The 18,462-nt window shown below is 42.1% G+C and overlaps 1 protein-coding gene across 14 annotated transcripts in view; it reads right to left on the bottom strand.

The window, feature by feature from the left end:
* Positions 1–1,175: 1,175 nt before the first annotated feature.
* EXTL3 (exostosin like glycosyltransferase 3) overlaps positions 1,176–18,462 on the bottom strand; it is a 215,683-nt gene continuing 198,396 nt past the window's right edge. For all 14 annotated transcript variants that reach the window (XM_042447739.1, XM_042447688.1, XM_042447775.1 and 11 more), the window contains 4 exons: positions 11,401–11,528; positions 8,500–8,644; positions 7,099–7,227; positions 1,176–2,532 (listed from right to left, as the gene is read on the bottom strand). In XM_042447739.1, the coding sequence (XP_042303673.1) occupies positions 2,323–2,532; positions 7,099–7,227; positions 8,500–8,644; positions 11,401–11,528 (612 nt within the window). In that variant the 3' untranslated portion in view covers positions 1,176–2,322. The remainder of the gene's footprint in view (positions 2,533–7,098; positions 7,228–8,499; positions 8,645–11,400; positions 11,529–18,462) is intronic.

The raw sequence follows: 18,462 nt of genomic DNA, 5'->3' as shown, positions 1-18,462 counted from the left end.
ATGGATTCACATACAAATGAAAATGGTGGTCCTCAAGGATTATTCCTGAGGAGGGAGGTTTATGAGGAAGATCTGATGTAAGAGAGGAAAACAACTGAAGGAGCATTATTCACACATGCGCAATGTTGTTCCATGTTTAGCACTGGTGAGTTAAGGGCTGTGCAACTCTATGGCAGCCATGGGATTATAAAATGGTACATGTTGGGTAGACACATAACAGAAATGCTTCGTGAGAAAGGACTGATATCAGGACAGAAATAAGGGAGGGTGTGTGTATTCATACTGGGAACTCAAACTTTAGTGAATGCTAAGGGAACATGGGCATTTTGTCATCACTTTTCTATCAAAAAGAAAAGTTAAAGCGAAGGCAGAAAATCCACATTTGAAGCTTTGACTTCTGTGGATTTGATTATTTGCAGATTTGATTAATATGTTCTCTCTGGGAATCTTGACATCCTCCAGTGTGACTCTGCTGGAAATTGATCATAAGACTCATGTTGGAGGAACTACAGATTCCTAGAGAAAACACTTCCCTGGGCATCTGTAGGTCCTCCAGTGAAATTCTGTTGTCAACTTCAGCCGGATGTTGACCACAGAGATGCGCTGGAGGACCTAGAGATTCCTAGAGAGGAAAATTTTTTCCTATTTGTGTTTTTTCCACTTCCACAGGGGTCTTGCACCCCTAACTCCAGTGAAGGTGGAGGGTCCACTGTTCTGTATCATATAACTCTTACATCCTGGTATTTTAAATTTGGTTTTGCAAAGACCCAAGCAGAGGCTTAGCCTGTGAATTTGAACTGGAGCATGAATCTTGCAGAAATGTGGGATCAAAAGGACATAACCAAGTATGTTAAAAGGAAAGGTGGCAAACAATGATCCTTGCTGTGCCCCTAATCTCAGTGCGTTCCAAACTGCAGTTCCCTGAATCACCCTGTCATCCTACTCAGGGAATGCTGGGACCTGTAGTCAATGTATCTGGAGGCTAGCAGGTTGGGGGAAGAGATTCTAGCCCCTTAAATTTTCTGTAGAGCTCTTGCAATATTCCTGGGTACCAGCTTTGGTAGCTGTTCTAGTCCCAACAGCAACTAGGAACTACAAAGGAAATGATGGGGATGGAAGGGAAGGGGACTAGATCCAGGAACTTTGCTGGAGAGACACACAATCTGGAAGGTTGCTTACTAAAGATGGTGGACGTTTTATTAGCAAGGATCACCTTGGACACAGCACACACACCTGATCCCATGGATCTGTGTATCCCTCTGTGTACATACATGTGAGGTCACAGCAGGATTGAAATTGAGACACCCACCCTCTCACCCCATTTGCAATGAAATTGCTACTGAACACAGCTCAGTCCCCCAGGGGCATCACAACATCAGAGGTCTCTGTATCCCTCTTGTAATGCTGGCATCCAGACCTTTGAGCCAAGGCTTCCAGAGTGGTGAAGCTAAACCAAAGCACTTGTGGCATGGAAAGAAGCAGGGGAGGGTGGGTGAAGAAGGCAAAGGAAAGAGCTTGGGAGGGGGTCTTATTGGTGGTTAGGGAGGAACTGGGTCTGTAGACAACATGGGAAACCAAGAAGAAATGGTGAGTCAGAGCATCAGCAGGCACATGGGACAGGTAGACTTCCAAGGGAACCTCTGATTCATGCCACTGGTAGTAGAAAGGAAAAGCCGGTGGAAGCTTGCCGGTGGACATCAGCCCCTTAGTAGCTATGGGAGATGAGAGAGGGAGTGGAAGGGATCTATCCTTTCCTCCGTGAAATCCCAAGCAGGTTTTAAGCATAGCACACCAAGGAAACAAGTGGTGAAGGGCCTCCGGAGGCTAGATCTGTTTTCTCCAGGAGCTCATCTTGGGGTCATCTCGAAGTGCAGGCCTCTCCTGGGATTCTGCTTCTTCTCCTCAAGTGACTGAAAGGCTGGATATGGAACAAAACAAAACTGAAACAACCCCTCCCTCCCCACCCCACCCCCAAAAATAGAAAGCCTTACCAGGCATATCTAAAACACTTCCATTTTAAATAATAATAATTATTATTTTAAAAACCCCAGTTCTGCCCTTGGCTAACCCACTAGCTGGGGGACTAACCAGAGTCATAATTTTCATTTTCTTTGTCCTTCTCAGCAAATGATTCAAAACCTAAGAGTTCTGAAATAGCACCCCATGCCATACAGTTCCTTGTGGGGATGGCACAGGGGCAGAATCCATGATTGTGTCTCTATTTGGACTGAAAGGAGGACGCTGTCCTGGGGCAGAGGTTTCTCCAAGCATTCCTCCATGCTCCCCCTGTCCTGCAGATGTCCATAACTACTGCCTCCTTCTCTAGATGAACTTGAAACATTTTGTCTTGTCGTGGGGCAGTCGGGTCTTGAAGAGAACTGAGTCCACTCGGAACTGGGTGTAGAGCAAGGGCATGTAACCGTAGACTTTGACAAAGAAGTTGATGCATTTGTGCCGCTCGTGGAAGTGGGAATCGTCATGAGAGAGGGCCTGAGGGCAGCCAGGGCAGCGGAAAGTCCAGCGGGAAGTTACCTGGGGTACAAGAAACCAAAAGATGAACAACAAGGAGGAGCTGGTGGAGGAATCATCCTAGCCCACTCCAGCCAAGCCATATTGTTGCTAACATTACAGTCATACTCATTCCTGTGGTGGTATCAGGCATAATGAGGCAATCCAAATACACCTGAAGTTGTGATCAGGAGTTGAGCTAGGATGGAGGAAATGTTCTGTCCTCATAATGATTGAGGGCTGCCACCTCTGAACCAAGCAAATGCCCTTATCTCCACAGCTTCTCTCTCATATATATTCCCAAAGGGAATTTTGTCTCTTTTTGTGTGTGTGTGTGTGTGTATGTATATATACACACACACACACACACACACACACACACATAAAAAGAGACAAAATTCCCATTGGGGACCCACCAGAGATGCTGTGATTTGCCCAGCTTCAGCTCTGAGCTGAAGAGAAACTAGACCAGGGGTAGGCAACCTGCGGCCCGGCGAGGCCTTGGGACCGGCCCCAGCCCGGTCCTGCTGCCGATTGCCGCAAGGGCCTTTGGGGGGCAATTGTCTATAGAAGCCTCAGAAACATGCATTTATATTAACATTTTTTTAAAAATCAGCAATTTTTTTCGTGTGTCCTCCATTTTTTTTTAAAAAAAGTGTCTTCCATTTGAAAATTTTGTCCTACATTTGTCCTGGTTTATTTATATATTTAATTTTTTTTTAAAAAAAAAATTATTTACTTATTTATTTTTTGCTTCGGCCCCCCAGATGTCTGAGGGACAGCAACCTGGCCCCCGGCCCAAAAAGATTGCCTACCCCTGAACTAGACAAACTAGAAAAAAATGGGCAGAAATTAATCAAACGAAATTCACTAGACAAATGGAAAAATCTACATTTAGGCCACAAAAGACAAATGCATATGTATAGAATGGGAGATACATGGTTCAGCAGTACTACATGCAGAAAAGGACTTTGGGATAACTGTTGATCATAAACTGAACATCAGCCAGCACTGATGCTGCAGGAAAGGAAGCAAATGCTATTTTAGCTTCCATAGTTTCCAAGCTGAAGGAAGCAACAGTCCCACTACATCTGCTCTGGTCAGGTCGCATCTGGAATACTGCATTCAGCTCTGGGTGCCTCACTTTAAGACGAATGCTGACAAGTTGGAGCCAGTTCAGAGAGAAGGGGAACAAGGATAGAAAGAGGAGGTATGGAGAATAAAACATATGAGGAAAGGTTGAAGGAGCTGGGCATGTTCACTTGGTGAAGAGAAAACCGAGAAGTGACATGTTTGCACTCTAAATACCTCAAGGGCTGTCACAGAGAGTAGGGGCAGGCCTGTTCTCTGCTACCCCAGAGGGTAGGACCAGGACTAATGGTTTCACATTATAGGAGAGTAAACTTTCAAAGCAATTACTTGACAGTGAGAGCAGTTTGGCAGTGGATCCAATTGCCTGGAGAGGTGGTGGGGTCTCTTTCTCTTTCAAAAAGAGGGTGGACAGCTACCTGCTGGGGATGCTTTAGATGCAAATCCTGCATTGGGGAAGGGTTGGACTCAATGCCCTGTGAGGCCCCTTCCAACTCTATGCTTCTTTGACTCTATGAGCCTCCTCTTTTTCCCAGTTCTGGCTGCAGAGCACAGTCCAAAGGTCAAAGCAATTACCGACAGCTGGCTGAAAGACTCTGTTTCTCAAGAAATGTCAACTAACAATAAGGATCCATTGAAAAGGCTCTGGAAACCTACATGACTCCATGCTGTGGGACTCAAAACCTTGCCTGCACCAAGGGCTATGCTTACCCTTCCCCAGTGCCCTTCTCTGTCTTCCATCTCAACAATATCCCAAAGAGGTTTGGGTCCACTTATTTGGGACTGCAGAAATGCTTAACATCTATTTCTTTTCCACAGTGCTCACTGTTTGTCCTTTTATCCAGGTTTAAGTTTTGCCAGCTTGAAAACCTGGGGAGGTTTCGTCCTTCTCCAGGTTTTCAAGTTTTGACAAGGATCAGGGGAACCCTCGTAAACATTTTGTATTTTCTAAAATGCATTCAGAGGCATCTTAGCTTGCTTTGCAGCAGACCTATAAGGTAAATCAAGGTAATTAAAAGGAGAGTTGCCAGAGTGAATACTGGAGAGAACTCCTGTACCCTCAATAGCCCTAACTGTCAGGAAGTTCTTCCTAATGTTGAGGTGGAGTCTCTTTTCCTGCAGTTTGCATCCATCGTTCCAGGTCCTGTTCGCTGGAGCAGCAGAAAACAAGCTTGTTCCCTCCTCAACATGGCATCTCTTCAAATACTTTAACAGGGCTATCAGATCACCTCAACCTTCTCTTCTCCAGGCTAAACATCCCCAGCTCCCTAAGGCGTTCCTCATAGGGCATGGTTTCCAGGCCCTTCACCGTTTTGGTGGTCCCCACATGCTCCAATTTGTCAAGATCCTTTTTGAATTGTTGTGCTCAGAACTGGACACAGTATTCCAGGTGGGGCCTGACCAAAGCACAATAGTATACAGTAATCTTTTTAATGTGTAAGTTGCCATGACTCCCAGTCTTGGAATAAAAAGATGGGATATAAATAAATTAAGAAGAACAACGACAATTGGCTGGGGCATGGTGTCCCAAGTGCAATGAGGCATATATCACTGGATGCAAGGACAAATTTTAGTGGCAGAGAACATGCTTTGCCTGCAGAAGGTCCCAGATTCAATTTTTGGCATTTCTGGGTCAGGTCAGGTGTATAACAGAATCCTGCCAAAAGCGCACTGCACTACTGCTGCCAGTCAGTGTTAGCAGTACCAGGCTAAGACACGCCAATGGCTTGCCTTGGCATAAGACAGCTTCCTATGTCCCTGAAACTGACGGATTTGCTAGTAGAAAAACTGGAAGGAGGAGACATTTAAATAAAAATTAACATTTGCTAACAATTTTGTGCCATTAAAGCCGAATTAAACTATTAACCATATTAACCATGTTAAAATATATTCCTGGATGGCAGGGGGTTGTACTGAATGGTCCTTGTGGTCTTCTCTATCTCTATGATTTTAAAAATATTTACGTGGCAGAAAAGTGGAGTAGAATTTGATTTTAAACATTATAGGGCAAGATGGATGAAAGGTCTTAGTGTCAGGCAGTTTCCTGTGTTCCTATACTGAGCCCTCAAAATGCACAGGTACGAATGACAAAGGTCCAAAAAAGGCACACGATTCAATTCCCAAGCTCTGGACAAAATTCACAGCTGTATTCTGGACAGTTTCAAAGGGAGCCCCATGCAGAGAATATTTGGATAGAATTTGATTAAATAACCAAATAAATACAATCTGAGAGTTCAAAGTGGGTGGCTGGGTCTTCCAAAATACTCATGGCACACTCACACACATACACACACTTCTAAAAAGTGAATCATCCACTACTCATCCTGTTCAGCAAAACTCCTGTGAGCAAATTTTTGAAGCCTTGGGGAAGTTGCAGAAAGGAACTAGGTCATTCTATATGCTTGAGGCGAGTCTTTTGTTACACAAGCTCTATTCATTGTCTTGTCTTTACCTGAGCTCTCAGAGCCCTAAACACTTTCTCTTAGGAAAAGACAGCAGCTAAAGAAGCTTTGACAGGTGACTGACATTCCTCACCTAAGCTTTCCCTCAATGGTTTTGGCTATTTAGGGTAAAAGCAGGACTACAAGGTGTTCCTCAAGCTGAGCTGATACAACAAGATCAGCCAGTTGCACTTAAGGCTATCACCCGATCCCATCTCCTGCCAGAAGAGAAAACCTATTTTTTTATTCTAAAAAAGCCTTTTCTGGACAGGAAGATTGCTGGGAAGAGTGAGTGGGTGACAGAAGTATTACAACCCACTTGTGTGGCTCCTTCACAGCTTGAACAAAATGCCAGTGACAGCTTCTTGACACGACTGAGCTGCCTTACATATCTGTAGGGCTGAACACTTGATCGAAGGCAGAATTCTCTAGGTTTTTGTGAAGTGTGTGTGTGCGTGCGAGAGAGAGAGAGCGAGAGAGAGAGAGAGAGAGAGAGAAGAAAGTGCCTTTCAAGGATTTGTTTTACGTACATTGTTCACAACTAAAGTGGTTTGACACCACTTTAACTGCCATGGCTCCATCCCACAAAATTCTGGAATTTGTAGTTTGGTGGGGCACCAGGGCTCTCTGCCAGGGAAGGCTAGATATACTGTATCACAAAACTATAAATCTAAGAATTTCATAGCATTGAGTCACCGTCCAACACTGAAACCGCTACACCACATTGGCTCCCCCCTGTGAATTTGCCCACCCATTTTAAATTTCTGCCTGACTAACTGGGACATCTTTTATTGAAGAAAAAGTGTTTCTAGTTGATGGATCAATTTGCCATGTTAAATGTTGTGTTCCTCCTTTCCACAATTACCCTACAGGCCAAGCTGCATGATTTATTGGAGGCTGCCCCATCCTTGCACCATGCAAAAGTGCTGGAATAAAATTCCCATCATCCCCAGCCAGCAGGGTTGATGGATTCTGCTGGCTAGGGAAGTTAGTAGCAAAAAACAGCACCACATTGAGGAATGCTGTCCTATCTTTCATAGGCATTCTGCTGAGTACTCACCTTGATAGGTGGCTTCCTGGTGATATGAGAGACCAAGAAGTTCATGGCGATATCCTCACAGTTGATGTATTCATCCACCATGTCACGGATGGCCTGTGGCATCACATAGGAATACAGATAGGCATAGTACTGTAAGCACAAAAGAGAAGAGGGTAAATATCAAAGGAAGACCATATTACATTCAACTGAAGTCTGCAGACAAAGCACTATAATTAACTAGATTTAAGATCACACTAACTGCATCCCTTAACCCAAATGCATACACAATGGGAAATGAAAAACATACTCTATGAAACACAAAACCAAATTTTGCCTCTGGAAATGGGAACCCCACTATGGACATAGACAAATCATCACCCAAATTCCCCTGGGCTCACTGTGTCCTGTTTACATGATGCAAGGCCGAAACCCTGAATCAAATCCTGTACAGCAGTGGTTCCCAACCTGTGGGTCGGGACCCCTTTGGCGGTCGAATGACCCTTTCATGGGGGTCGCCTAAGGCCATTGGAAAACACCTATTAAATTACAGTTATGAAGTAGCAATGAAAATAATTTCATGGGTTTGGGTCACCACAACATGAGGAACTGTATTAAAGGGCCGAGGCATTAGGAAGGTTGGGAACCACTGCTGTACAGCAATCCAAGTTTCCTAAGGCTTCAGCCTTTGTTAAGGAAACAAAAATATTTTAAATATCAAAAATATCAAAGCCAAGCCTCTTAGGATCTAGCTTTAAATCAGCAGAGTAGCAGAAACATCCTAGAAATGCGTCCTAGAAACTATGCTTCTCTAAGAACTGAGACTGACTCAGAAACAACACAAGTAGCTTACAGTTTAAACAAAAGTGGCTTGAATCTACATATGAATAGAGACTATATCTTAATCTAGCAAAGGAATAGTTCAGGTAAAGAAGAAATCTTTGTCTCACCATCTTTCCAAAGAAAGTTGAGAGAAGAGGAAGACAGGGAACCCAAAAGGACAGAAGAAAATCTTTTGTGTGCGAGAACTTCCTAAAAGGGGAGTGACCTGAATCACATTACCAATTTGCAAAGTTATTGCCCTGTGATTGCGTAGGAGCAAATGGGATGCTGGGATGAGGGAGAAAGAAGCGCTATATCTTTCATTCTGTTTTAAATGCAGGCAGGGTTTTCAGAGTGTTCAAAGTAATTAAAAAGAAACAACTGATGCTGGATATTGGTTTAACAGTGAACCAATAAGCTGTTAATAAACATGCTTTTCAAAAACAAATTATGAATATTCAATTTAAAAAACCAGTTTTTAAAAAATCAGGTTTAAACCAGCCTACCCTGCTGGGTTTTGTTTTGTTTTATTTTAAAACCCAGAAAACATAACTAGGAGCCGCTAGAAAGGACTGGGCTCTTTTCCTTCTACTTGCCCCTTACTTTGTGAAAGAAGGCAGCACCCGTCAGCACCATGGAAAGTTCACAGGAATAATTGGAGTTGTAGAGCCAGGACTGGTGAGGGATGTCCCATGCGTGGTAGCGCCCAGGGAACCCAACAATGCGATCCCTGGCTTCTCTCCAGACCCTACAAGTGCAAAGAGAAGAACACTTTCAGTGGAGAAGGGAAGAGATGAAGTTATCCTGGATAGGTAGAAGACAAAGCACACTGCCCACTTCACAGCAACACTGTTGTAAAGTCAACATTGGCTGATATCACATGGCATCCACCCCATTACATCAGACAGCAACTGTTAGTAAGAGGAGTGGGCTCGCATCTAGACCAAAAGCCCAACCTCAAAGCTTACTCCTTTCCCAAACAGAGAACACTTTGGGAGCTGTGTGCCGCCCTCTTCTTGATTTTTATCATAACTTTAAAAACAGCGGTATAGCCATGTTAGCCTGGAAATATCAGACTTGGAGGAGCCTTCATTAAACAGATCCTGTTGCTGTTTTTAAATGCAAGGGGGGGGGGGGGACTTGTAGCATCTTTGAAACTAAATGTGCAAAAGAAGTTGTAGCATAAGATTTCACAGAACTGATCTACTTATTCAGATGCAAGAAGCAGTCCAAGGAAGTAGACCAAGGAGTTTATCACATGGGAGGAAATCCCATGCAGAAATGGGATTTAAATTCACAAAAGCAGGTTCGTTTTCAGACGCATTGAGCATTAATCTGAAATTAACCCACACAGATAGTGGACAAATCCCACAAAAGTGGGATTGTTTTCAGACACATCGGGGGCATTGAGCATTAATCCAACATCAACCCGCACAGGAAAGGGACCAAATCAGCTGCTTTTTACTTTCGATATTTCCCTGCAAGTAACAAGTGGCTTGATTTTGTCCACTTTCTGTGCGGGTTGATGTTGGATTAATGCTCAATGCCCCCGATGTGTCTGAAAACAATCCTGCTTTTGTGGGATATTTCCAGAATTTAAATCCAGTTTCTGCATGGGATTTGGGCACTTAGTCTCCTGTCTGATAAATTCCCAAGTCTACGAAAGCTTATGCTACATCTTCTTTCACACAGTTAAAGTGCTACAAGATCCCTTTGCATTTAAAAACAGGGACAGGATCTGTCTAGTGAAGGCCTAGAATCTTCTGTACGTTTGTTGAAAAGCAGACTGATCTGAGCTTCCTAATAAACACATTAAAAACAATGATAAGTTGGGTGCTGGGGGATGAAGCGAGACTCAAATTTCCTTCTGTGATAAGACTGTGCCAGTTTTATCTGTTGGAGCAATAGCTCCACAACAAAAAAAGGAAGGCCAGGTGGGACACTTCCTTAGCTCTCTCTTCTGGTGGATCTCAAGTACACAACACACCCAGCTGTAGCAGTCATGTGCTTTGTCAACTGAAGCCTGAGATGAACACACAACCTGGACTGTATGTGAAGATGTAGCTATTCCCCACACTCTTTAAAAAAGGAGCTTTCTTTGCACACATCCTTCCTTCTTACTTATTCCCTATACACTCAAATGGCAGCTTTGGACATGTGGTTTGGGCTTGTTTTCCGCTCTGCAGGAGGCTCCCATGACTCTTTTGTGTCGTGCCAATGGAGAGCATGCCTCCATTACTGGTACTATAAATAGAGATGTGTTACTAAAAATAAAGCTAAGTTGCAACTGACTTTCTCCATTGGGTGGAAATTAAGAGCAAACACAGGGGAATGAGTTCATGCAGCTAATTTTCTGGAAAATATCCTCTTACAGCAGGAACGCTAATGAGAAATGTTCTGCACGGGCGGCGATGGGAGAGAAGAACCTGGCCTGGAAGACGGCAGAAATACTGGCTCATTGGTCCCTGCTCTACTCAGTTTTCCTCTTTTTGCACATTCAAATAGATGTGTGCATTAGATACACAAAGAGTAGAACTGCATAGGACAATACAGTGGTAGCCAGGTGGGCCGTAAAAAAACTGAAAATCCAAAGTAAACACAGTAGTGATACCTTGATTAGGCCAACCAGAAGATGCAAAATTTCATTATGTTAGCTTTCAAAGTCCATTGGCTTCTTCATCAGTCACAGATGGTTAAAAAATCATGCAGGGAAGAGAAAAGTGATATTGCTGGAGTCATGGGCCTGCATCTTGCTTGTCTGAGATAATTTAGAGAGGGTCTACAGAAACAGGGCCTAGTACCCTAAAGGTACCAGATCTCATCTGATCTTGGAAATTAAATAATTAGAGCCCTAGTTACTCCTCGGATGGGAGACAGCCAAGAAAGACCAGGGGCCGTAGGCTCTATTTCAGAGGAAGGGACTAACAAAACCACCTCTGAGTAGTCCTTGCTTAAGGAAACCCTATGAAATTTCATGGGGTTGCCATAAATTGACAGGCAATTTGAAGGGATGTATACACAAAGAAACAGAAAATTCAGTCCAGGAAGCTCCCAAAGATGGATGTGGGGGGAAATGCAGTACAAGAAAGCAATAAAATTGTTTCTCCATTTGCACCCACAAAGTGGAGATCTGAGTCTGCTTCTGTCTTGTGAAGTCGCTGGCTCCTATGTTAGCAAAGTGCAGTGATTCTTTCAGGAAGAAGGCTCAGGAGAACACAAAAAGTATCTGCGCAATGTGTACTTTGGATTATGGACAGTAATTCCAGGGAAACTGACATTATGATGATGATAGGAGCAGAAGGAAAGAGAGCCAGCCTTGCTTAGTACTTCTGTATCTTGTACAAAAGTAACTAGCTTAGCCCAACTAGCCTTCATTGAAGGACAGCAATGAAAAGGGAGGGGATAGAAACTGAGGTCTGTAGAGCTTCTTGGAAGGAGCTGTGAGGTCCCATGGTACACGGCCATTTGCCTGTTCAACATCAGGGCCCTAAGAGCTTAACTCACCGGAATCCAAACATAATCTCATCATGGCGAAGATGGGCGTCATCATCAATAGACAAGATGGCCTCTGTCTCAATCTCATCCCAGGGAAGAAACCGGTTGTTCAAACTGTTCTTCTCTGTGCGAACAACCTAAGAAACACAAACAATCATTTTTTTTCTTTTGAAGGTCCATTGGCTTCTTCATCAGGCAAAGGTGTTAAAAACCATACAGGAGAAAGAAAAATATGACAGTGTTAGAGTCATAAGCCAACATTTTGTCAAGATGTTGTTCTTCTCAGTTGATTGTAATCATTGCAGCATAAACTGTCATAGACTTGGTCTACTTCCTCAGGTGCATGAGATGTCTATGGAAGTCTACCAAAGCTACAACCTCTTTTGCATAGTTAGTCTCAAAGGTACTACAAGACCCCTTTGCATACCAATCTAAGTGAGAACACTTCTCCAATGCTTCTGTTGAAGGATTCAGGCTGAGTGCTCAACTCAACTCAGGCTGAACTCAAAGGCATAACCTATACATAAGCTGGGAGAGGGCTTCGGGAATTCCCTGAAGCCACTTCCTTTCTCCCCGTGTTTCTCTTGTCCTGTCTTCACTGGGTCAAAGGGACTGTCTACATATGCCAGAATATTCCAGGCTGCCCCCAGAGTATTCTAGCCCCCACATTTCCCCTGAATCTGCCTTTCTCTTACCTGCTGAGATGAGGGGCAGATATGGTCTCCACGAACTGGCTGGCACTGCTGCTGTAAGTGTGAGCCATTCTGAGGTCAGAACAAGATGCCCAGTCTTGTTCTGACCCCAGAGTCACTTGTGTCCACAGAGGGATGCAGAGGGATCAGCAGCTGCTCATTGCCATCATGTTTTGCTCTGGGATTTCCTGGAACACCCAGAACAAAAGGTAAGTTTTTACAATGCAGGACAAGAGGGGTGGAAACTCTAAATCGGGTCCAGGCATTGTGTGAACAGCCTAGATCTGGGAGCTGAACAGTGTAAACACCACGGGGGAGGGGGGGATTTGGAGTATAGAACTAATGTGGACAAACCCCCTTTCTAAAGTTTCACAAAACATTTTGTAAGCAACTTAAAGAGTTACTGCCTTCAGTTGCCACGTGCATCCAAAAGCCTTTGTAAAAAGAAGCTACGTTCTCAGGATCTTCATTCATGATATAAACAGGTCCAAAGGAAGCCAATAAACCAAAGTCATGAGGGCTTTGAAAGCATGAGAGGCCTAAATCCAACTGCCACCAATTGGTGAATGGCAAGTCAACACTTATCACTGACTCAATGAGCTACATGAGCTAGGACTACCGAATGAATTTAGGTTCTCTTCATCCGCAAATTACTAACTGGCATAAACCAGGAGTATTCAGGCATCTTGAAGCCAATATTTGCTTATCCCCAGGGAACGTAGCCACCAATTGCTGCTGTAAAATGTCCCAGTTTCCACTCCAAATGCACATTCCTCTTTTCCCCAGCCTCCCCCTTTATATTTACTATATACGAGCAAAGCCTGAGAACGAGCACAGAGAAATGCAGCATTATGGCAATAAAACACCATTAAATAAGATTACATTTGGATCATATATTAAAAAGAAATCCTCCACTGAAACCATTAACCAGCGGAAAATGTTTGTTGGGAGGAACCGAGTGACAGCTGGTATGATTAAATCCCCGCATTAAGCCAACATTAGTACTTTTCCCTGTCAATGGCTAAAGGGAGAGGGGGAGAGAAGAAGAACAGATAGAGCACTCGACAGCGTTGGAAGGTTTTGAGAAAGATCCATCAAAGGTAGAAACATAATTTATTGCAGAAGACAGCAGCCCCATGATCCATAGCAATGGCAGATTGGCCAAGGGCCAATGGCATGCAGGGCAGCCATGTTGGGTGCATGGCAACTCTCCCCAAGCAGTGCCTTGCAAAATATAAAGGCATCTGGACCCCTTCTTTTATAGGCCTGGCTGGCAAACAAGAGGTCTCTCTTGCCATTAAACTGGAGTCCGCCCATATGGCACAGATCTTAAGATCCTGCTAGCTATGGCTCTTGCAAATGGAACTGCCTCTCACTGCAAAGAATCTCCAAATGTTTCCAGTAATGGCAATTCCATTTTATTTTATTTTATTAAGCAATCTAAAATTACAACAAACATCTCATAACATGTACCAAAACATATCAGCATAATCTATACATACCAATACCTTTTATATTCTTGTTCATTTCCCAATTTCATCTTATCAATCTTCACCCTCTTCCTCCCATTTATCCCTTATTTCTGCCACCTTCCATCTTCTTCCAATCCTTCTCCCTTTCTTTTTTCTCCAATACCATTTCCTCTTTTCCTTCCACCCAAACCAAACCCCTTCCATTCTTCCAGTCCAACTCTCCTAATTTGTTTAGATGGGTTATTTATTTCCTCTCCTTTTCCATTCACTTCCCCTTTCAACACTTCCCCCCACTTTTGTCTCCCCTTCAGCCCCACTCATCCTTGCTACAGTACTTCTCCAACTTCCTTGAACTACATTATTTTTCATGGTTTCCACATATTCTGAGTTATTCTTACTTTCTTACCCTTTCTATTATCTATACTCTCATTTCCCTCTTTGTCCATCTCTCAATCTCTTCATTTTTCTTTGCCATAACTCCAATTTCTGTATAGTTCTATTATTATTATTATTATTATTATTATTATTATTATTATTATTATTATTATGCCTCTTTCCCAATAATGCTTGTATTTGGCCAGTCTTTTGCAATATTCCCTAGCATTGACCCGTGACAGTTAAAGCAGTGTCAAACTGCATTATTTCTGCAATGCAGATGCAGCCTTCTTTAGATGCACGTTGGTATTCGTGAAAGCACCTGTTGAAACAACCCAGTTAGTCTCAAAGGTGCTTCCTTCATGCGCTCTTGCTTTTATGCTAAACCAGACTAACACCATTATTTTTTTTTGGAAACTACCTCAAAATCAGAATTAGACTTCCATTCACCTCCAGGTTTTTTTTTTGGAGGGGGCAGTCCAAGCATCTCCTGTGTCATACAGTCAAAAAGTTGGACTTCATAGGTTCCCGTTGCCATGGATGATGATTAAGGATGGGCATGGAAACAAAGGTAACAGGCTGCATCTGCACTGCAGAAATAATCCAGTTTAACACCACTTTAACTGCCATGGCTCAATGCTATGGAATTCTGGGAACTGTAATTTGTTGTGGCACCAGAGCTTGGCTTTGCTCTGGTGCCACAACATTTTACAATTTCCAGAATTGCATAGCAATAAGCCATGGCAGTTAAAGTGGTGTTAAACTGGATTATTTCTGCAGTGCAGATGAAACCATAATGGAATATACCATCTTAAAATAATGAAGTGTCAGATTCAGCTACTGAGCCTTCAAGTACAGAATCAAAGATGAAGAAACAATAACGCAGCTGATAAGACTGTAAATGTAGGGGTTTTAATGTAAAGAGACTTCTCTATCAGCAGTGGGTTCCCACATCTTTGTTAATGTTAGGAAATGATCCACAGGCATAACTTGGAAATTGGCAATAACGCAAAGCGGGAGGGAGACATAACCAATAGTTCTCAGCAGTTATCATTAATCTTGGTCATCAAGAGAGAATAATTAAGGATCATATATAAAATCAAATTAGCCTTTTCATTTCCTGGATCTTAAATATTAAGCTGTCCAGACATCACAGTGCATTTAAGATAGTTTTTCCATTCTGGTCCCATGAAACTTTGATAAGAATCAATAATACAACTACTACTTGCAATAATACATCTGTACACATTTATAGATTTCTGCATAATGAGACAAAATTTGTTTGGAGATGTTTAAGGTGCAAACACTCTGTGAATCAATACAGTCTAAGGAAGCAGCTCAAATGGTCACATCGATTCACCTGCTGCTTTCCTGTAAATGTGTTGGAAGACCATAATGGAAACTCCGCCTCCTGGAAAAACCCACAAAGAGCAGATTCTTTCTTATTACTTCTCAAATGAGCAACTCTGTCGGGAGGAAAAAAGCTACCACCGTGACCCTAAATTTATTAGGTGAAAGCAGGAATGGAGGGAAGGAGCCTCCGATTGTTCCTTTTTTTCTGGCCAGAATTGGGGAAAAGAAGGCGGTGGTGAGAATTTCATGCAGTTTTTGCCTGGCATCCGTACATTTGAAAGTGTTTCAGGAAACTGTCCTGAGCAGAAGGATGTGTAATTTTGCACAATATTGTGTTTTTTGTGGTTGAAAAAACATTTTTAGTCCAAAATAACTTCCACACCTCACTGTTTTCATATTCATACACACTCATACACGTCAAAATAGTGAGATGTTCACTCAAAAACTACAATATTGTGCAAAATTACACATCTTTCTACTCAGATGTACAGGTATGAGGCAAAAGCTACATGTGGTATTTTTCCCAATTTTGGCCAGAAAATGTGTGTGTGCGTGCGCACGCACGCATGCATGCATAAAAATTAGTGTTTTATCAATGCCCAAAATAGCAAGTTAACAGAGAGGGAAAAAAACCAGGTGCCTTTCTGGAAACAGTGGCTTTTTTGTGTTTGAAAATTTTGGGTTGTTTTGTGAGAAAACAAAAACCAAACCACCCTCAACCCTCATTTTCCAGAAACTAACATACAATTTGGGTAGGCAGATTTGCAAAACAAACAAACAGAATTTTTGCACCAAAAAAGCCAATGTGGCTTTCTAGAAAGAATATTGGGGAGGGGGGGGGGAGAGGCAACATTAGTGTTGTTCAGACGCAGACAAATATCTTTGTGCAAAAAAAGTATGTATTTCTGTGTAGGATCATTCCCCAAAACATTCCAGGATGTGCAAACGCTAGATGAAAACTGCAGATAAGTATTTTCTCCCAGAGGGAAAAAACTATTCAGCCTAGCATGCGACGACAAAATAATCAAATATTTACATTCCTAACTGAAAAACAGGCTCCAAGTCATGCATTTTTGGAGCAGTGTGTGAGAGGCTGGATAGATAGTCCTGGTTAAAAAAATTCCTGAAACAAAAAACTCAGACGTGTTTATAACAAATTAATCTTATCCACTGATGAACTTTCTCCTTGATTTCAAGTTAGTAAAGCAGCTACTGTGCATTAACTAACTGGAGATATCAGCAAAACTTGTTGGTTGGCCCCAAGATAAGATGCTTGATGGTTTGCAGACTTTCTAAGAAGCACCCTAAAGGATCCCATCTAATGAAAGAAGTTGGCAGCATGAGCTTTCATAGACTTTAGTCTACTTCCTCAGATGTAAATGCATCTGAGGAAGTAGACTGAAGTTTACAAAAGCTCATGTTGCAAATTTCTTTCTTTCAGTTAGTTTCAAAGGTGCTACAAGACCTTCCTCTGAAAAAATTTGCCACAAAAACCCCATAATAAGTTTGCCTTAGGGTTGCCATAAATCGGAAATGACTTGAAGGCACGCAACAGTAGTAAGGAAGGGATTTTTCTCTATGAATAATCTATGAATGAGCTGAATCTTCCTTTCATGGGAGCCGTTTCCATTTGGAAACACTGAGGCACATATCTTTTTATCAAGTGCTTCTAATCTGTTAATCTCTTTCTCCAGATCCTTAATTTCTTGAAGATGTTTGCATAAAATGACAACACACACAAAAACAATCTTGGACTGGATGGCCCTTGTGGTCTCTTCCAACTCTATGGTTCTATGTGTCATCTGACCATCTGAAATACTATACATTTGGTATTGCCATCCTGTCTTTGAAACAATACTTCTGTTAGTTGAAGGTAAATTATCAGATCTTCCTTGGGAACTGCCCACACACAACAGTGTTTCCAAATGTATAATGGATAAGAGATCATCTGTTATTCAAATATAAGTCCAACATTCAAACATCTACAAGAAATTAAGGATCTGGAGATTAACAGATTAGAAGCGCTTCATAAAAATACATGTGCCTCAAAAGAGTTTTTAATCAAGTTCAAATAGAAAGAAAACAGGTGGATTTAGAAAGCACCGAACAGGCTGAAAAATCCTGATTATCAAAATAATTATTTCTGAAAGGAGCAAGGCTGACTGCCTCCCGCTGAAGAGAATTAAAAAGAGAATATAAAATAAGCGGCTTATTGGACCCATAAGAAAGAAGGAAGGTCTTGCTGCCACCACTTGCAATGTTGTGAGGGACTCTGAATGGTTTTAGAATAGTTTACATACTTCCAAGGAACGCTGCACTGATAGCAGGACTTGTCTTGGAACATCAAAACAATTGTGTTAATTTTGCATGACTATTCAGCTAAAATCTCTCCAGCCATCAATATAACAATGGCTATAATGAAGCATATTTCCAGAAATCAAAATATGGGAATAGGGGAAAGGGAGAAGAGACTGGCACTTTCATTTGCATATCTAATAATTAATAATAACTAATGCCTGGTCAAACAGAATTTAGACTGGTCTTGTTTGTCCCTAGTAGGCCTTACTCTTTTCAGTTAATTTTTCCAATAGCATGTTCCATTTTATATCCACCTGGAAAGTGGCGCGGCATTTAAGCCTTTCCTTCTTTATTCTAGAACTGATTGATATTAACATGGACAGATCCATATTAATTTCAGATCTGATGGTAATAATGTAAAAATACTGCTATACATAAATATTGTCCTATTTGTTATTCAAGCTAAAAAGCCTTTAATCAAATTAATAAACCTGTTGCAAGAATAATGATTTATGTCAGGTTACAATATACCTACATATCTCAAAGGCACTAGATCCCGTCTCATCTTGGAAGCTATGCAGGGTTAGGTCTGGTTAACACTTGGAAGGGAAACAGCCAAGAGATATTGTGAGCTATAGGTATATTTCCAAATAATACTGTATATACTGTACTCAGGTGTATGTCTAGAAATTTTAGTCAAAATATCGACCCCAAAACCCTGGGTCACCTTATCCACAGGTCAATGTAAGTACTGTACCTTAACTCATATCAAATTGGAACCATCCTCTTCTCTGAGTATTGAAAAGCGAGAGCTAAGTCCATCTTGGGAGAATGTGAAAGAAGCACCAATCCCCCTCTGCTCTCTATGCTGTGGTGCCTGT

The sequence above is a fragment of the Sceloporus undulatus genome, chromosome 1 (genome assembly GCF_019175285.1).
Source record: "Sceloporus undulatus isolate JIND9_A2432 ecotype Alabama chromosome 1, SceUnd_v1.1, whole genome shotgun sequence".
In the NCBI taxonomy this organism is placed as follows: domain Eukaryota; kingdom Metazoa; phylum Chordata; class Lepidosauria; order Squamata; family Phrynosomatidae; genus Sceloporus; species Sceloporus undulatus.
Note: the sequence above shows the minus strand (reverse complement) of the source record. Positions and strands in the feature narration are given on the sequence as shown.